This window comes from Megascapheus bottae, chromosome 6 (assembly GCF_031878675.1).
Source record: "Megascapheus bottae isolate mThoBot1 chromosome 6, mThoBot2.hap1, whole genome shotgun sequence".
In the NCBI taxonomy this organism is placed as follows: domain Eukaryota; kingdom Metazoa; phylum Chordata; class Mammalia; order Rodentia; family Geomyidae; genus Megascapheus; species Megascapheus bottae.
In genome coordinates, this window is record NC_143514.1 from 47,154,009 (window position 1) to 47,174,798 (window position 20,790).

Consider the following 20,790-nt stretch of genomic DNA (forward strand, 5'->3'; position numbering starts at 1 on the left):
TGTAATCCTAGCTACTCAGGAGGCTGAGATCTGAGGATCAAGGTTCACAGCCAGCCCTGGCACAAAAGGACCTGAGACTCTTTTTTTGTCTTTTTTATTGTAATTAATAGAAGGGTTACATTATATTCACCAGATAGGAGGTGCATTCCTTCACAAACATTGATCTCATGTTTTGGTCCCCATTTCCCTCTCCCCACCCCCTGCCCCTCATCTTGTTTTCCCCCCTTCCATATACTATTTCAAATAACCAATTGAACATATATACAACATCCCACTTAACAAGATGAAATACTCTAACAATATGAGATAACAAAGGGACAGCAAAAGAGATGAGAAATAACATAGTACATTAAGGACAACGATCACACATTATATGGCTTTTGAAAAACCTGAGACTCTTATCTCCAATTAACCTCTAGAAAATTGGAAATGGGGCTTGGCTCAAGGGTAGCACAGTAGCCTTGAGCTGAAGAGCTCGGGGACAGTGCACAGGCTGAGTTCAAGCCCCATGACCCCTCCCCCCACACACAAAAAAAGATGGCTTGTGGGGGAGGGAAATGGGGACCAAACATGAGAAAGGATATCAGTGTTTGTGAAGTAATACACCTTCTATTAATTACAATAAAAATATATGGAAAAAAGATGGCTTGATTTGTCATTCTTTCCTTCTTACTTCCCTTCTTCCTCACTCCACTCTCTCCTTCAGTAATCATTATGTATCACTTATTCTTCCAGTGGAATAATTTTAGATTCTGGGATAAGATTGAGGAGAAACACACATGGCTCTCTCTGACAAATTCTTGACAATATCTTAGCTATTCTGTTTTTGTTTTTTTTTTTTTTTGCTAGTCCTGGGCTTGAGCTCAGGGCCTGAACCCTGTCCTTGGACTTTCTCAAAGCTAGATCTCTACCACTTAAGCCTCAGCACCACTTCCAGCTTTTTTTTTTTCTATGCATGTGGTACCGAGGAATCGAACCCGGGTCTTCATGCATGCTAGGCAAGCACTCTACCACTAGGCCAAACTCCCAGCCCCAGCTATTCTATTTTTTATCAACCTAGAATACCTTCTCTGTTTTCTGAGGATTTCCCATTTATTATTCAAGACTCAGTTCAAGATTCCTTTCCTTGATCCAGGTCTTTTCTGATTCCTCCATAAACCTTGCCATTTTATATGGGATTGTCAGTTTCTCTGCTTGCCTCTTTTATGGGAGTATAAGCTTTTTAAAGAAGGAGCTGTGATTTAATGACTGCATAGATAAGACATGAAAACTGGAACATAATAGGTACTCAATAAATGCTCATGGCATGAATGGAGAGATGTGAAACAAAATTCAGAAGGGTAAAGCATTCTCTACAGAAAGATAATTAAAATGCAGTGGGATGGAGGCATGGGAATTGTTACTAAGAGAAAGAGAGAAATTGGGAAAGGTTTATTGGATGAGAAAGATATTGATGCTAGACTTTGAAGCATGGGTATGATTTAATTGTATACATAGTATTATTTTATATACATACATATGTATGTATGTATATATATACAGAGAGAGAGAGAGAGAGAGAGAGAGAGAGAGAGAGAGAGAGAGAGAGAGAGAGAGAGAGAGAGAGTTGGAAGGAGGGAGTGGGGATAACCAGATAAGTAAAGGCACAGAGGTGGGAAGGTACAAATTGTAAAGGAGAATGGGGAGCACCTCAGATTATTTGTAATCACCTGAAGTTCATACATGGAAGGGAGACAGAATATATTAAGGAGACTGATGCCTGAATAGTCTTTGGAATTCTTTAGTGATAATTTTATCCACAGTACAAGGAAGACAGTTCAAAATAGGCCCGTGGTGGCCTAGTATTCCCCCATGAGAACATTCTTGGTATGAAGAGGTTCTCCTGTGATCGAGAGGTTTATCTTGCCTTTTTTGTCTCTTGAGTGATAAGCAAATATCACTCAAAATTATTCTTTTTGCCAGTCCTGGGCTTGAACTCAGCCTGGGCACTGTCCCTGAGACTCTTTGTGCTCAAGGTTAGCACTCTATCCCAGCTTTTTCTGAGTAGTTCATTGGAGACAAGATTTTCATGGACTTTTCTGCCCAAGCTGGCTTCAAGCCATGATCCTCAGATCTCAGCCTCCTAGATAACTAGGATTATAGACATGGACCACAAGTGCCTGGCTCAAAAAATATTTTTGTTCAAAAATCAGAAGCTGTAATTGTTCTTTAAAGGTGGCTGTCTAGAACTATCATGCTCCCTTGACTTTTTCTTCTGAGATACTTGTAGGTCATCATCATACTTGTGCTTTTCTGATCTCACTTTCCTGCAAGAATCCCAAACAGCCTCAGTCCTCCATGCTGTCTAGTTCTCCATTTCTCTTGCTTTCACATTCCAGCTTATCTGGAGTCATCATCCTTTGTTTGACTCTTAGGGAGGCAATAGGCTAAAGAAAGGAGACCATAATTCTACATAATCCTGTTCCTTTTGCAATGCTTTGTCATTCTGAGTAGAAAAGAAGACAGTTGGGTTGTGTTTAACACCAGCTCTTCCAGTACAATTTCTGGCCCTGAATCCTTTCATGAATAAACTCGAGAGTTGAAGTACATAAGGCTTAAGGTTTCTTCTGGCTCTAAGTGTCTGATTGTACTGATTAAATCTACTTGAAGACGTGGGGCAATTTTGAGGCTCAGTGAACAAGTAGGCTCCAAGTTGCTAAAATGAATGTGGTAATACAGCTATGGGATTAACCGAATTCTAATGTATTTGTATTTCTAAGTGTCTGTGTTATTTCTGCATAGTTAAGGTTGGGAAAGTGGAGATATATTCCCTCATTGACTGTTAGTTTCCAAATGAATGAGATACTTTGAAAGGAATCCCTTTTAACATTTCATACAATTAGCTTACAGAAAAAGATAATGCTATAGATATCTTAGAACACTTCATGCATGGGCATCCTTGTACACTTTGCAAAAGCTATATGGGGTCTCGTCAGGCATTAAAAAAATATTTTGATTCTAAAGCACTTAATGAGGATTCCCAGATAAATTAAAACATCTCCAGCTGCTGTCTTGCATGGGGAGTGATATTTTACTATTGCACAATCATCTCCAAATCTAATTCCACCAGGAAGACTCCTAATCGCAGTTTAATTTTAGAGCAATATTCTACTTGGCAATCAATAAGCCACTGTCGTCAAACTTTGATTTAATAGGAGACGTGGATAACATTCTCCATATTGCACAGAGAAAGAAATACTTTCAGGAAAGAGAGAGAAGAAAAAAATGCCTTTGTCTCCTGTTTGCCTCTGCTCCATGCCATTCTAGCTCACAAAAGCTTATAAACCAATACCCTGATGTCATGTGAATATAAATCTCATCAATTTTGCATCATTAACACCATGGAAAAGCTACCCGCTTGCTGAACAAATATCCTCTGCTAGCTAAATATATTCTCTTGATAAAACAAAAACAAGTGAATACTAATTATTTTACTGACAGACACTTCCTCTGTTACTTCATTTCAAATCCATTAGATGTATGTAGAATCTTATTGCCATTTGAGGGCAATGACACCATCCTCAGAGTGTGAGGCTTAAAGGGCAGTAAGCAACTAACTTTAGTGGGTCATCAAGTCCAAGGGAGAATCCATAAGCAGTCAGAGAAGTGAGCAAATGGTTAGACCCTGGAAGGGTAAAGCAAGCTGAACAGTTCTATTGTAGCAGAGCATCTGTGTGATCAGGAAGTTTATAGACTGCAATGTGATCAAGACTGACCATTTTGGAAGAAGAGTGTTCTAAAACTAAGGTAATGGGAATATGAAAGTCAGAGGCCCTTGCACCAGGAGGCTGCTTTGAGGTGGGAGGTACTGGCAGCTCCTTGCATTTTCATTTCAAAATGAATATCCCCTGTGTTGTATTTTTTTCTTCCCTCCTGGGACTCAGTAATAGGAAAGATTTGATCCTATAAGATACTACATTTAAGTAGTTAAGCCATAGCTAATTATTTATATGAACAATATACAGATAGAAATTTTTCTCAGAAGTTGGATCCATTTAAAAAAATTTCAAGATAAGAAAAGAGATTGTGTTTTTTACAAGTTTCTTTCCTTCAATAAGAAGTTGATGCTACTTAGAGTGGAAATGGGACTATAACAAGTTCTAACACTTCTACAAATTTCACTTTGACCTCTATTCCTTCCAAGACTATTGTCATTCCTTCAAGACCTGGATCACCTAAGAGACAAGGGATGAAAAGGAGCAGGGTCACTGCTGTATACCTAAATCCCAAGTCCAACTTCTTCTCTTGAAGCTCTACCCTACCCTAAGGGAGTAGAAAATCCAAGAAGCTTGAAGTTATGATAGAGTGATAACTTCCCACTTCACCTATAGTCTAAGCTGAATTCACATTCCACATACACTGAAAATATAATTTTAAGCACCCAGTTCACTTTGTCTAGAAAAATTGACCCAGCTTCCTGAGTTGATCATGACTCAAATCAAAAGGGTTCCTGTGTGTTGTGCTGGAAGATTCAAGAAAGTTCATTATGTACTTCTGTGGCCTGTCAATATGACCAATGGATTCTTCTTTCTTTCCCTTGTACACTGTCAAATATAGATCCTCAGATCACTGAGTATCTTCAATATCTTCCATTCTTCCCAGTAAACACTGATTCTCCCCTTGTGCTAGCAGACTCCTAGAACTGGTTTTTGTTGTTGTTGTTTTTTGTTTTTATCTCACCTGCTACATTTCAGGCATTTAAATAACAGAGATAACACATGGCAAAACCAAACCTTTAGCAGTTGAGCTGGGCTGCAGTACATGTCTATAATCCCATCAATGGAGAGGTTGAGGCCAGAGGATGAAAAGTATAAGACCAGCCTGAGTATGTACTGTAAAGTTCCTTTTCAGGTAGACTTACATAGTGAGACCCTGTTTCACAAAACAATAAAAAAAGAGGCTTCCAACGGCACCTGCTAGTTCTCAAGTCCTTACAGATAAGGACTCTAGAGTGGGGGTGACTTGAGCATCAGAGCAGAGCTCTGATGAAGTCTCCATGATGAAGTCTCTTCAGAACGAGACTGTTAGACTGGGGCCTCAAAAATAGGCTCAGCGCTTAAAACTGAAGCATCAAGAAAAAAAAAAGTGTTGTGTAGTAGGAACCAAAACATAACTTCATATCTAGCACTGGATACTATAGTTTATGGAGAAATTACAGACTTTTTTTCATATGCTGTCTGAACTCTGGTCCCCCTACATACTAGACTGGTGTGTCTCCACTTTAACAGCACCTGCGTCTCAGATTTTTGTTGGCTATATTGGAAGTGTAATTGAGTAAACTTTTATATCTGGACTGACTCTGAACTTTGTCTGTAACCTTAATCCTCCTGAGTAGCTAGGATTACAGATACAAGCTGTCTGTACTTGGCTTTGAGTTAGGAACCTTTGATCTGTAACATATTTCTTAATTGCTAGAGGAATAAATAGAGATTTGGAGATGGATAGTAGGAACTTTACAAATGCTAGAACTCAAACCTCTTGATACCAAATAGGAAGAGACAGTCCATTATGACTTTGACATATCACAAGTATGCAATTGTATTTATAACACTGTACAAAGTACTGTCTAATATAGATTGTTACAAGATGGCTTATTGAGGAAAATAACCATAGAGATCATCATTTCTTAATAGGTTGGTGAACACTGTGTGTTTGAAGCTCCGATAATAAGGACAGAAAGGTCAACTTCATCTCTTCTGGTCACAGCACTGAGACCATGGAGAGGAACCTCCATTTCTCAAGGGCAGGCTCAGCTATTTTTCCTTCCATCTGCATCAAACAGCTTTTCAAAAGCCTTTTGGGTCTTTCACATGGAGTGGAAACACATTGCTCCTTGACCCTAGTTCAAAAGGAAGACTCCCACACATGTGTTCTTCCTTCTGTCTCTGCTAGGCCCTTCAGCATCATCATGCTGTTCATGAAATCTCCTACATTGCCAAGGACATCACAGACCACCGGGCCTTTGGATATGTATGTGGGAAGGAAGGAAATCACAGATTTGTGGCCATCAAAACAGCCCAGGCGGTAAGTATTCGTATCTGAGGGGGGAACATTTCTTTGTTTCTTTAAGGAACTGTGCTCTCCCTTTTCTGGTCTGACTTGAGATGAAGTAAAGCCTCACCACCACCAGTGGATGTTCAGATACTCACCTAGAAAAGATAAAGAGCCAGGAAGCAAGCAAACACACTTATACTCCACAACTGTTTTTTGTTTTTGTTTTTGTTTTTAAATCGTAATGGGTATTTCCTAATGCCTAATTATTTTCTTTTCTGATTAAAACTAGATAGAGGCATGTGTGCAAATAAGTTTCTTTGTGTTCATAGCCTCATTTAAAAAGAAAATAAGAGAAAACAAATAGCTCTTTTGCATATAGCCTACCCTAATTTCATTGTATTCGAAACCACTAATAAATAAAAGCAGTGCCTTTTATGCTTATGATTATTATGAATTTGCAAATATAATTAGTTGGAGAAACGAACTTTAGCCTAGATGCAATTTGCTAAACCAATATAAACAAGGTAGAATTAATTAAGAATGGAAGCTTTCTGTTTAATAGAAAAAGGAAGGGCTACAGATTGTAGTCATCAAAAAAAAAGTGAAAACAGAAATTGGTGACTGTAGTTTCTCATCATTCCCTTATTAATGCACTGTTCTACCTTTCACTCCAGGCTGAACCTGTTATTCTGGACTTGAGAGATCTCTTTCAACTCATTTATGAATTGAAGCAAAGAGAAGAACTGGAAAAAAAGGCACAGAAGGATAAGCAGTGCGAACAAGCTGTGTACCAGGTAGAGCTGTGAATTTACCCTGGTACTCTGAGAAGTGGGAATTTGGATCAGTTGGATGTGAACACTGACAGACAGGTCTCTGCCTGCTGCCAGACAGACATCAACAAAAAATGGAAGGGTTCCTGTGTAAACTGCAGGCACCCTAAATGACCCCTTATTGTCAGGAATTCCAGCTGTATTAAAATAATCTCTTTAATTCAGGAGAGATTTGGAGGGCAGAGGGAGAACGAACAGCCCAGGTTGCTTTTGCTATTATAAACAATGGGGCCAGAGTGTACAGGGTCAATTGCAGAGTTTTAGTTTATCTATGCATTCTCTGCATTCATGACCCACCAACTTCATCTACCTAGAGCTGTGTTTTCTCTGCTGTCCTATGATTTCTGAATGCAAGCTCACATCTTTTCCTCTGTTATCTTCTGCTTCATACCCTCCCCCTTCCTCACTGTGATAGACAATTTTGGAAGAGGATGTAGAAGACCCTGTATACCAGGTAATTTCTGCCATGAATTGGTGTTTGGGGTGTTGTGGTGGCTACAGTTATGGTGAAGCCATTTTGATAGAAATGTGAAGGATGCACTGACTGCACAGCCTGGAGAGAGACCAGGGTTATTCCTGAGGGCAAGGGCTGCTAGCACCTCTAGCAGTCAATTTCCATAACTACTAACAGACACTTGGCCAGCAATGTTAAAGTGGGATTTGGAAATTCACTTCTCCCTTCTTGCCCCTGCTTCAGCCTCCCCCACAAGTTTGATCTCAGAGCTGGAGTGTCTTGAATATTCCAGGTTCATTACAGAGAAGATGAATAATGAGGTGCCTGTGCTAAAGCGCAGACTTAGAGATGGGGGCTGACATTTTGGTGACATTTGAGCACAACCCTTAAGAATGGTTTGTAAGCTTTCAGAGAGGCTGTAAGTAGGAATATTTCTGACTCAGTGGTGCAGTCTGACCCTCTGATCATCACTGGATCACCCCACAGGGCTGATGGGAGGACACAGAGTGAGATTCCAGAGACATCTCTGCCTGGAGCTTTCTCTGATCTCTTCATGGTCTGCAGCTGAGGGTGGGTAGAGATGATCTCTCTTGGATCCAAGGTCAAGCTCTATGTAAACAGAGCTGCAGAGAAAAAGAAAAGGAGGCTCTCCGTCTCCTGTGCTTAGTCCAAAGGAGAGGAAGATAACAGGGGAATAAAATCGTGACTTTTTGAACATAAAAATACCCTCCAAATTGTTTGTTACTAGGATACATAAGTGTTCTGTAAATGTGCTACATATGTACTTCTTTATGATGTATATTTTAACACAAAAGGCTGGTACTATTAGGAGCAAAATAAAATGGACAAATGGAAAGGGAAGAGACCTCGAGTGTTTATATGGCAAGCACAAGCCAAAGATGTACTGTTGATACATACTTTAGTGACATACCCTTGTCTCTGAGTACAGAAGGGTAACATGCTGTTTATAACATGAACCTGTCTACCCGTTGGAAATGTGCTGGTTCTTTAGGGTTTAAAACCTGTACATGGGAAAATTATTTCTCAATATTTAAAACTGATTATACAAAACAAGAATATTTATCTGAGGGAGTGTGGTCTAGGATCTTGAGCTTTAGAGAACAAGAGAGAAATCTCAATTGCACTATGCTTGCAAAGTTGGGGTTCCAGGCATTCTATGAAATAGCAGTAAATGCATATTCCTCAGACAAAAGGGCCACTTAATCCAGAACGCATCTCTCCAGAAAAACCTTCAGGAACCCATGGCAATCAGTGCTAAAGGACTGGCCATCAAATTTCTGTAGGTTTTTCTTAGACAGGCCAGAACATTCAACAATACCCATTTTATTTCAGTAATAGAGATGTTTCTTCGAGGTGTTTTTCTCTTGTGCCTGTTTCTGTAATGCTTGCTGTGATTTGTATCTTGAATTCCAATGCTTTTTCACCCCTCTTCCTTTTCCACCTCTGACCTTTCTTCTCTGGCTGCTCCTGTCATAGTACATTGTGTTTGAGGCTGGACACGAGCCAATCCGTGATCCTGAAACGGAAGAAAACATTTACCAGGTATAAGATTGCTTGCCTCTTATTATTGTTCCACCACCACTAAATGTATAAAGCACATATAATTCTTAGCAGAGAAGGGTCTCTTGGTCATTCCAGAGTTGTTGAAATACCTTTGAGTACACTGGCATCCAATTCCCCAGCAATCTGCCACTAAATTTCATACCTCATTGTTAAAATCATTAATGGCCAGTTAGAAATAGTATTTGACTTTTGAATGGATCATAGCTATTTTAAGTAAAAGCAAAAAGCAAACATTCCAGTTATTGTCCTAAAATGATGCACTAGAGATTCGCTCACTGTGCATTCAGTCCTGTCTTCTATTTTAAAAGAATTTACTCATCATATTTCTTTAAAAAGCTATCTCTGCTAGTCAACAAAAGGGACAAATTCAGGACTGGCATTTGAGCCACGGTTGTGAGTCCTCATGGAATAAAAGAAACCACAGGTGAAGGTTTAGTCCTTCCTAAAGAAAAGATGAATTAATAGCTTAAATATCATCTTAGGTAAAGAATACCAAACACCTTTTCAAACTCTTTTAATTTTCATAAATTAAATCATAAATTCCATAATTTAATCCTGGTTTTATAGGAAGAAACTGAGGCTCAAAGAGGATGCACAGCCTCCCCAGGGTTGTACAGTCACTGAGGGCCAAGACTCCAGTTCTAGACAGAGTAAAGCAAACCTCAGGCTTCTCCCAGGCACTGGAACTGCTGAACAGCATAGCAACACATCGAATAAATACGATGGTCTGCAATTTGTCACTAATTAGAATTTTAGACTTAATTTAAAGCATAAACACTATGGGATAAGGAACAAATTTAGTGCATTTAATCAGTGATTTTCATTTCCTTAATTGACTTAATTGTGTAGTCTATTATTCTGCCTTGGGCTTGCATTACTTATGAAATAAAAGTTAAACATATTTTTTGTAATTTCTATCAAATGTGTAGAATTCTAAATGACCAAATATAATGCTAATTCTACCAACAACTTAGTTTAAAACCAGCCTTTAGGAATAGTAATTTAAGTATTTCTCTCCATTGGATCCATCTGGATTCTAGTCAAGTATGAAGTTGTGCTCTGAGGTTCTGTTTAGTCATCATTTGGAATATGTCTTGTCTACAAGAAGTTGCAGTTGTATCCACAGTCAGATTTTTAAAGGACTGTACAACTCTGAGGTGTTTAATGCAGAGAACAGAGTCATTAATCCACCATCCTTGGAAAACAAGAATTTCTTTTTAAATACAACATAACTTTGTCTAAGGAGAGGCTACTAGCCAGATCTGATAGCTCAAACCTATAACCCTAGCTATCCAGGTGGCAGAGATAGAGAACTATGGCTGGAACCCAACCTGGGCATACAAATTCACTGAGACTCCATCTCACTAGTGGCTGTGTGCATGGGCATGTGTTTGCCATCCCAATAACAAAGGAAAGCACAAATACGAGGATCACATGCCAAACTCAACCATATAGGAGGTGATGGCCCCAATTGGAAAATAACCAGGAGCTTTCGGAAACTTGGCTCAAGTTGTAGAGTGCCTGGCTTGCAATCAGGCACTTAGCTGAGCCTCATGGGAATAAGGAAGTATCTCGGTGTTATAGAAAGTGCTGGCTTAGGCTGGTACAAAGATGGGATGTTGTTTAGGCTCTGTCACCAACTATGTTTGGCTTTGGGTAGTGGGGAAGGTTTTCTCCAGATTCAGTTTCCCTGATGATTAAGTTGGGGATGGTCTCTCCTTGATTTGCCAGTTTGTGCAAGCACCTGTGTGCAAGGTAAAGAAAGCAGTGTCATCTTTGGGAACAAAATATGGACACGTACTGGGGATCAAAGCTCAGCTACTCATTCAACTTGTCAACCTCTTTCTCTGGGCTCTAGTATCCCTCAGGAAAGACCTTCTACTTCTTTGAAGGGTTACTTAATAGAGTACCAAGACTTTTAGAAGGAGGGGCTCCATGTGTGCAGATTGTGGGCCAGATCTGCAAATGAGGATTTATATGTAACCTGTTTGAATTCTCATGACACCCCCTGCAGCTTGAATCAGCTAATGGAAGTGAAGCTCACAGAAATATCTTGCCAGGGTCACAGAGCTGAGGACAGCTAGCATGTCCATAGTCAGGTCTCTTTGACATTTATAAAGAAACCAATAAATCTTGGAGCTCTTTTCAACTCAGTTACTTGATCCTGAGTTTTCCAATTAGATTCTGATGATGCTTTAAGCCACTATCTAAAAAAAAAATCACACTTGTTTTTAACAACTCTGCCCTCTCCATCTTCCCATCTGTCCATCATTAACAGGACAGCATCATTTAAGGAAATGAATATTTTATCCAATCTATCGGAAAGGCCTATGGTCATGTTCCTCTCCTGCACAATCATTCTGCTTGGGCTCAATGTACTTAACAAGAGATAAGCTGTGGACCTGAAGATAAGCAGAGCTTTTAAAGCACTGCTATTAAGAGCTACTTTCTCATTTTTTAAAAGCTAGTAAATGCTACTTAACTATTCCTCCTGAGTCCATAGTAATATTTATTCAATTACATGCCAAGACCTTCTGTTTTCTGGAGAGAGGCAAATAGTTCTGTTTTGTGACGTATATATTTTTGTATCTCCATTTCCTGGGCTATAAAATAGGAATAAATTCATTACCTTCTCCTGGATATGGTATGAGAAAAAGTGAAGCAAGGAGGTGGTACCAGAGTTATGACAGATTCCAAAGATTCGCTCTTTCCCTTCCCTTGTGGTCAACATCAGATGCCATGGGCTGTATTTTATGGTAGTGTATTAAGTGAAAAAGAACCTACCAGAGCTTGTCAGAGGGTCTGCAAGAAATCTCTCTTGCCCTTGATTTTTCTTTTTTTTAATTATTTTTATTTTTTCTCAGTCACGGGGCTTGCACTCAGGGCTTGGGCACTGTTTCTGAACCCTTTTGCGCAAAGCTAGTGCTCTTCCACTATAAACCATAGCACCACTTCTAGTGGCTAATTGGAGACAAGAATTTCACAAACTTTCCTGCCTCAGATGGCTTTGAACTATAATTCTCAGATTTCAGCCTCCTAAGTTGCTAGCATTATAGTATGAACCACTGATACCTGGATAGCCTTGCTATTTTGGGCCAACATACAGAAGGAGAAGCTCTGGGGCAAATGTGGCATTTTTCTCAGGGTGAGTAGTCTTGCTTCCCTAACCATATTAGTAATCAGAGTTACTTTTTACTTCATTTGCCTAAAAAAAATTACCAAGCTTTAAATTAACACAGAGCCTCCCAGTAAAAAACATTTTTACATATTGCCTAAATTTTACCCTACTAATAATGTAGTAAGGAAAAATAACTAACATGACTCTTGGTTTTAACAAACAGGGTCTTGATTCCACTCTCTTGTTCTTGAATACCTAAGCAGAAGTCAGACAACATTTTGCAAGGATGCATTTTCACATTCACTTAAAAATCATTGTTAATCATTCCATATATGTCAGATCATTTTGAAATGCTGTCTCCTTGTTCTTTTTCACTCTGTTGTCGTTTTGTTTTGTTTTGTGCAGTTACTTGGGCTTGAATTCAGAACCCTTCATTCACTTGGCTTTTTTTGCTCAAGGCTGGCACTCTACCACTTAACCCATACCTCCACTTCTGGCTTGTATTGCTGGTTAGTTGGAAATAAAAGTCACTTGGACTTTTTCTTCTTCAGGCTGACTTCAAACAGCAATCCTCAGATCTCAGCCTCCTGACAATCTAGGATTATAGATGCAAGCCTTCAGCTAAAACTCTACTTTAATGTCACCCAATAACCTTTCAAGGGCTTCTCCACACATAATTAACATGTTGTCCTCTGTGCACAGCACTTCCAGTGAAGAGTTTAGAGTGCTTTAACATCTATTAAATGACCATTCAGTAACATATTGATGAGCACTTAGCTTATGCTAAGTCTTTGGGAAAATAGTCTGTATCCCAATGAAGTTTATAAGTAACTACTTAAATTTGTGACAACTAGTCAAGGAAATGAGATTCAGAGAACAAAGTGAACTGCCCATGTCACACAGTCTATAACAGAGCCATGATTAGCAACCAAATATTTCTTATCCTTTTGGATTGAATTTTTTAATCTGTCTGAGACGTTTTGGTACTGCAGTGGTCTGTGTAGATTGAATGGATCAGATATTCAGAGAAGGCACCCAGGGCCAAACTGTTTCACCAGTTTTTAATAAAGTATCCATGAACAGTTACCATGTGGTCTGGTAACACCCATGGCAAACTAAAGCCCATGTTATACTCTAGTTGAGTAGCTTGGTTACAGTTCCATCTCACTAACAAGACCAGAAGCCCTGCTATATCACGTCATATCCATCTCACTCATCCTCATCCCAGGAAAGGAATGAAGGTACTTAGAACTTTTATTTTATTTTACTTTAACTTTGTGTGTCAGTATTAGTGCTTGAACTCAGGGCCTAGGTGCCTAGGTGCTGTCCTTTAGGTTTTTTTGTTGTTGTTGTTGTTTGTTTGTTTGTTTGTTTGTTTGTTTGCTCAGGGTTGGTGCTCTACCATTAGAGCCACAGTTCTACTCCACCAGTTTTGGTAGTTAACTGGAGACAAGAGGCTTATAGACATTCTACCCAGGCTAACTTCAAACTGAAAACCCCAGACCTCAGTCTCGTGAGTAGCTAGGATTACAGTCTGGAACCTCCAATGCCTGGCTGCAAATGTTGAAAACTTTGTTAATAAGGCTAATTTTGGGGATACACCTGTATTTGTATTAGAGCACAGAATAGGAGTCCAAATCCAACCTAGAGAAGCAGTCCAGGCTTCCAAGAAGATGTCCCAGCTGAGATCAATCTTAAAGGACAAACAGGCAGATTGATATCTCACCCATGGGAGAGCCAAGTAGAAAAACGTTTTCAATTATGCACAGTTTGGGTTTATCCATCGTATGGCTTCTTCTCCATTTGCAGGGATAATTGAGAGGCAGCCGCGGTTCAACTGTGCTAAAAGCCCATAGTGAGCAGTGAATTATGGGCAGCAGAATGATGTTCATTTTGTTCAGTAAAGGGTGAGCTAGTAAAAACAAAAAGTGAGGGCTGGTAATTCATTGGCCCTCGTTAGCAAGGACTCTGTAGACATTCAGGGAGGATTCCTTCTAAATGGATCCCAGTTACCAGGAGCAAAGAAATTACATTGTTCGTTGGCTACGTGCAAAGTGAGGTTTGTAAAAACAGCTCGAGAAAGGCATCTTCCACACAGCCGTGCTTCAAGCTCACTTATAGTTCTGTTTTCTGCAAGAATACCCACCAGTTTCTGGGAATATAGGCTATGTTGCCAAAAAAGAAGAAAAGACACACCTGAAGCAGCTGTGTGTAGAGTGTAGCAATCAAAAGGCAAACTTTCTAGGATCCAGCTCCTGCTTATCCCATTCTGTAAGTGCTGCATCCTCTCCTGGCCTCATTTTCTTCCTCTGCATCTTAGGGACAATTGTAATTTTGATAGACTTGTTCTGAGAAAACAAACGATCAGAAAAGCACCACTCATGGAAAGTGCCTAGTCTTTATTCTTTGTTAGCTACTCAAGATGTGATATACTGACAATCCCCCATTGTACATCATCTTTATAATAACAATAAAAATGCATAATAAAAAACTGACAGGCTGAATGGTAACCCCTTTATACAATGATTTGAAGAGAATAAAATAAGTATGCATAAAGTATAAGATATATACAAAACATATTATGGATAATATATTTGACATACTATGTATAACATTGTGTATAATACATGACATATTATAATATATAATATACATTTTAGTAAAGAGAGATAAAACATTTGATTTGACCACTAGAAAGAGCAACCAGCTTTAAAGCATTGGTCAAAGTCTGTACTATCACTTTGAATTTCACTTTCTGCAGCTTAGAGGCAAGGTGATAATGCAGGGTTGTTAGAAGGATTATTAATTTAAATGAAAGTGAAAATGACAGAGGAACTGAAGGTATAAGCTCAAATTCTTAACTCTCAGAAAATGGTATGGATATCTGCTTCTTGCCCAAAGAATACCTCTTTTTCTTCTTTATCCTCCACATTCCTCTATGGTACATTTACCCGACTGATATTTATGGAGTGCCTTCTGGGTGTGAGGCACTATACCTGCTCTTGAGGAGTGCCCAATCTGGTGGAAAGAAAGCCCCATTATCAGCCTGCTATCAATCCCCTGCTCCTTGGGCCCTATACTGGAAGTACTAAGTAAGCTGTGGCAGCTGCTGGCAAGGGACAGCTGATAAGTGTTTCCAATCTGGAATGTTCCAATGCAAGTCCCTTGATTGACTTGTTAAAACAGTATTTCACTCGCTATTGTTATAAAATGTGCTCGTATATCTAAGTCTGATTTGTCAGTGGCAAATAACATTCTTACCCATCATGTTCCCACAATATTGGGTTACTGTGTTCTTTACCTAATATCTGTTTTCTGATTAGTCCCTACTTAAGTTGGGCAAGAGCCCATTTGATAGTAACAAAGCTCAGAGGTGCTAAGTGGCCTGCTCATGTTGTGACCAAAAGATCAGTTGCATGCTCAAAGATGGCAGGTAAAACAGTCAGGGTTTATTGTAGAACCTAGTTTCATGTTTTACCTGCTGTGTATGAACCATTTTCTTGAGGGAATGCCTTTTCTAATCATATGGCTTGTACATGGATCTTGTTCTATGACCTTGATATTTTCTTTTTTAACAACCCAGATCTCAGTCTTTGTACTAAGAATTTTACATTCAAGTTATTCATAAGCATTTGGACAAACCGTGGCCCCTCCTTGGGCCTTAGTCTTGTCTTTTCTGCGACAGGGATTATTCTTTTCACTACATGATATTTGGGATCTCTGTAGCTTCCTATTTCGTGACTAAGAGACCCAGTAACTGCCATCTACTCCACGGCACGCACCCCAGTTCTCAAGTGATTTTCCTAAGGAATGGGACTTTATGCCTTTATAGTTAGGACTGCCTCTTGAGTTTGGGCCCTGAATCTGTCTTAGGAACTAACCATCTATAATCTATTTAGCCACCTTGCAGCAGGAATCTGGCTGCTTTGTTGTTTGAATGAAGAGTATCACTGTTTTGACTATTGAATTTGATTTTTCCTCCAATAGGTTCCTACCAGCCAAAAGAAGGAAGGTGTTTATGATGTGCCAAAAAGTCAACCTGTAAGTGTAAGTACATCTTCCTTCTGCAGTGAGATCTGTGCTAAGACAGGACTCAGGTCAGTGAAAGGGAGCTTTCATTCTTTATTCTGGTGTGAGCTCCTAGTCCATATGACTGCAGGGCATCATGAGTGGCCAGAGGGGGGATTAGGGATAAGGCAGGGATTATAGGGCTGAGCAAGAAGTGCCATTGGGATGAAGGGCTGATCCCATGAATGGAAATGAGTTGAACTGTGAAAACCACTCTTCCAAACCAGTTCCAAAATATTCTAGGGCAAAGGTTTCCAGCTACAGCTTTATAATATCTGGTTAAATGCAAGACATGTTGTTTTCCTGGGAAGAGAATTGCATATCCAGTTGTTCTTAAAGGAGCCACAAGAGAGGGCTGGGTAGAGCTTTTAGAGTATTTAAGTGTATTTAAGGGTCTGGGCTTTGTGGAAAGCATCCTGTGGGGCAGGTTTGCAGAAACCTCAGGACATGTACCATATCAAGGCCACTAAGGTCTGATAGGAATGAACTCTATATGCTTGTAGGATTCCTTAGAAATCTGAGCCGGAAGGGACAGTCCTCAGAGTCTGTGGTACTACCCTAAGCTACTGCTAGCCCTAGACTTCATAGGTTGGACTTTTCTAACAAGCACTCAGAAGAAAACCTCTCTGCAGAGTGCAGGAAGCCCTAGAGACTGGCCTTTTCTCTGGGTTTCAATTGGCCCAGCCCCCATTATATTGCTCCCTTCAATTCAATTAGTGTCTGGATTGCCTCACTTGCCCCTGACGGGTTGAGATTCGTGAAGAAACATGCTCTATTTGCTGCACTGGTTTCTGAATTTATTAACCATTCTGGTCACACCATCTCCACATTTAATAGCTCCAGGAGGGATTCCAGAGAAAAACCAAGCTCTTTAGACTGATAGTCTGCCTGAAGAAACCTCCCCTCAGACGTTGTCTTCTCCTTTTGGCCCATCCTACAAACTGTAGCTTCCAGAGGTGCCACCCTCTCTCTGCCATCCTTTCCCAACATTTCATTTTAGCTTCAAGATTTGTATTCTCAGGGTGGCCCTCAGGACTTCTGCTCTGAAAGAGCCTCTTCACATTTCTCTGGCCTTTGTGCTCCCACAGCCATCATTCCTCAGTAAATAACCCTTCTCACCCTCTGCCTCCTGTGGTTCTTCTCTTAAAAGTAAGCCCAGGGTCTGCTAGGTAGAATTTGTTATGCTCGAGTTCAGGAAGCTTTGTCCCAAAAGACCATCAGAGACCATTACCAGTGTAAAAGCAAAGGAGTCTTTATTACAAGCTCGAGCTTGGGTCTCCCACGTACATGGCTGCAACTGGTGACACTGAGAGTCCCCAAGCCTAGGGGTACAGCACCTTTTATACATTTTGGGGGGGAAACAGGGGCTGAGCATACATCATAGTACTTTGAACTGGTTGGGTGAGACACCACTAGGATGACTCAAGAGGATGCGTGCTAAATTTGAGGGTTCATGGTCTAGATAGTGATTACCAGACTCCAGGAGGAGCTATTCTGGTATTATAGCGATAAATGCCATCTGTGGTTCTGAAAATTGTTCTGTACTAGGCTTTTTCCTAGCATTGGGGCAGAAGTGGGTCAGGGGTCACAGCACAACGTAGGGTCTCAGCAATAAGGCAATGAGGCGGGTTACAGAAACAGAACTAGCAGTTAGTTAGTGACTACAAAATGTTAGTTACAAATTTTAGTTTCTCAAATCCAGACCCCATGTCATACAATAAATGGTTGAATAACATCACCTTGTAGAAGGAATATAGGAAAATTCTTGATCATTTTCTTTTAAAGCAATACTGTATGTTTTTCTAACTCCAAAACTGTCATTACTTAAAGGCACTAAAAGTTTTTCTAGGGAAAGACCTGGGCTGTGTATATGGCATACATGTTGTTTTCCAACTCCTAGGCTTATCTACTATGACGACAACTTTCTCTGGGGACTTTTCCACCATTCCTAGAAGCTTAAGAGAGGCAGGAGGCAAGGAGCTCAGGCTGTTTACAAAGATCCTGCTCAACCAGGGCCCCCTTTCCTTGCTACCTATGGAGTCTGAACAATCTTTTCATGGCCCTAAGACACATGGTTCTACACATGGTCTTTGTTTTTTTTTTTTTTTTTTTTTTGCCAATCCTGGGCTTGAGCTCAGGGCCTGAGCACTGTCCTTGGACTTTCTCAAGGTTAGAGCTCTACCACTTGAGCTTCAGCACCACTTCAGGCTTTTTTCTATGTATGTGGTACCGAGGAATCGAACCCGGGTCTTCATGCATGCTAGGCAAGCACTTTAACCACTAGGCCAAACTCCCGGCCCAGGTCTTTGTTTTTTTAACCTAATCTGAGAAGACAGTAATTTAGGTGTTGGAAAACTAGCCTCACTTCATATATGTCTTACGGAGACAAAGTTCTCCATGTCCCAATGTTGATCTGAGATCTTGCTAACCTCCAGACTTCGCCTTTCCTTCTGTTAAGCCTGCATTCTCTGAAGTCCCTCTGTGCTCTCATCTTCTATAATCTTGCTGTTGTCCTTTGCCACTTGTCCCTTAACCAAACTGAGAAATCTATCCACAGATATCCCCATGCCACATATTGGTGTTGTGGAACTTTAAGGTTCTCACGGGAAGGGAAAATGCCCAGTGGCCTGTAACTGTCATTCCTTCTTGTTACATTGGGTCTGCACTGAGTCTATTTGAGGGACTTTTCTTTGTAGGCTCTCCTTGGGGAAATCGCCCATCACTTCCAAAAGCAAGAGTCTTGGGGCCAGGAGTTTATCCTTGTGGTAGACTGCTTTCCTAGCATGCACGAAGACCCAGGTTCAATTTCTCAGTACCACATACATAAGAAAAAAGCTGGAAGTAGTGCTCTGGCTCAAGTGGTAGAACTCTAGCCTTAAGGAAAGTCCAAGGACAGTTCTCAGGCCCTGAGTTCCAGCCCCACAACTGGCAAAAAAGAAAAGGAATAAGAATAAAAGAGCTTGGTTTTCAAGAGTCAGATCTGAGTGTGTAGCTGTTGCCTTGGTTTTTTTGCCTTGAGAGTCCTTATATGGTTTTTGGCAATCTCTGATCCTCTGCAAAAAAAAAATAGTCACTTTTTAACTTTGTTTAGAATATTAGAAGAAACATTTTGACAACAGCCCCAACATCTATTCATATTTTCAGAAGGTAGGAATAGATTGAAGGAGAAGATTTCTGTGTGTTACTGTACGGTTTTTGTGCACACAGTTTTCTGTGAGCTAGGGATTATCAACTACTCTAAGTGACTGTACACATCTTTTGGGAAGTGTTCTTTACCATAAAGAGGGCAATCAGTTCTTCTAAGTCACTGTCTACTTCTTTTTGCAATAGTCACAATGGATTCTCATTTTTCTTCTGATATTATCTGTGCGAGCCATTGAATTTTATGTCTCATACAGCTCTGCAAACCACCATAATACTGGAAATTACATCATCCTTAATGACAGAATTCGTGATTTCCAAGAGATCTGGGTTCCTATTCAGGCTTCATTGCTGACGTTGTGACTTTGAGTGTGTCCTCACTGTATCCAGCCTTAACGTATACGCAATAAAACATGGCCAAACTCATTGAGTACTAACAGTTTAATTGTTTCTATCAATATAGTCACTGAACATGTCTTATCAATGGATAATGACTTAGTAAGTTTTGTTGCGTTGAATTATTTAGCAAGAGAGGTTGCCTTAATTCCATACTTCCTGCAATGTAAATCCATAGAACACAGCAATAGTGGCTATATTCATATCCCAGGCAGACCATAACTACTCTGGGAATGTGAATGAATGAGTGAATGAATGAATGAAAGTGAGCAATGTATGACTGTGTGAGGAGTGAAGCAACAAAAGAATGACCTATTGTTAGTTAAAGTTCGTTTTACTTCTGGGATTAAAGGTACCATGTCAAATAAAAAAAGTGCTTTTTCTCAATGCAGCCCCAGGCCTAGCCCCTGCCTGTACTTTGTGTTCCACAACTCATGCCCATTTGTCTCCAACTTCTTTATAGCTCTCATCACCAATCCGATAGATGGCTTTCTACACACATACACACACACACACACACACACACACACACACACACACACACACACACACCTGCATTTATTTCCCTCCAACATCCAACTCTGAATCGAACAAAGCCAAAAACCATTTACTTGCTTGACAGTGTTATTTGGAGGCTTTGTTTTTGTCCTATTTGGATTTTCCTGCTAAATCCTATAGAAATTGTTTAGAGACATAAATACTCTTTAACCCGAAGAGAGACCTGTAGGCCTGTACACCATTAAATAGTAGGCACACAATCAAACAGAATTAAGAATCAGAATAATCTTTCCACCCAGAAATCCCTACTTACATGCCATAAAGAAGGTGGGGAGGGTCTTGAGTCCATCAGTTATGGTAGATACTCATCTGGAAAATACTATCATTCCTGGATTTTAAGGGTTTATCAACAAGGCAGAACGCTGTTCATGCTGTAATCCTAGCTACTCAGGAAGGTGAGATCTGAGGATCTTATTTGAAAGTCAGCCTCTGCAGGAAAGTTCAAGAAAATTTGATCTCAATTATCTACACAAAGGCCAGAAATGGAGCTGTGGCTCAAGCAGTAGAGTGCTAGCCTTTAACATAAAAGCTCAGGGACAGCACCTGGTCCAAAATTCAAGCCCCAGTAACCACACACGTACACACCAAAAAAATAATAATAATTGTAT

The 20,790-nt window shown here is 40.1% G+C and overlaps 1 protein-coding gene across 4 annotated transcripts in view; it reads left to right on the forward strand.

Annotated features, from left to right (window-relative positions):
* Window positions 1-20,790, forward strand: part of Dab1 (DAB adaptor protein 1) — a 592,785-nt gene that overhangs the window by 514,694 nt on the left and 57,301 nt on the right. For 3 of the 4 annotated variants that reach the window (XM_090334743.1, XM_090334746.1, XM_090334742.1), the window contains exons 5-9: window positions 5,932-6,063; window positions 6,708-6,827; window positions 7,279-7,317; window positions 8,815-8,880; window positions 16,007-16,066. In XM_090334743.1, the coding sequence (XP_090190869.1) occupies window positions 5,932-6,063; window positions 6,708-6,827; window positions 7,279-7,317; window positions 8,815-8,880; window positions 16,007-16,066 (417 nt within the window). The remainder of the gene's footprint in view (window positions 1-5,931; window positions 6,064-6,707; window positions 6,828-7,278; window positions 7,318-8,814; window positions 8,881-16,006; window positions 16,067-20,790) is intronic. The other variant, XM_090334744.1, reaches the window with a different exon arrangement.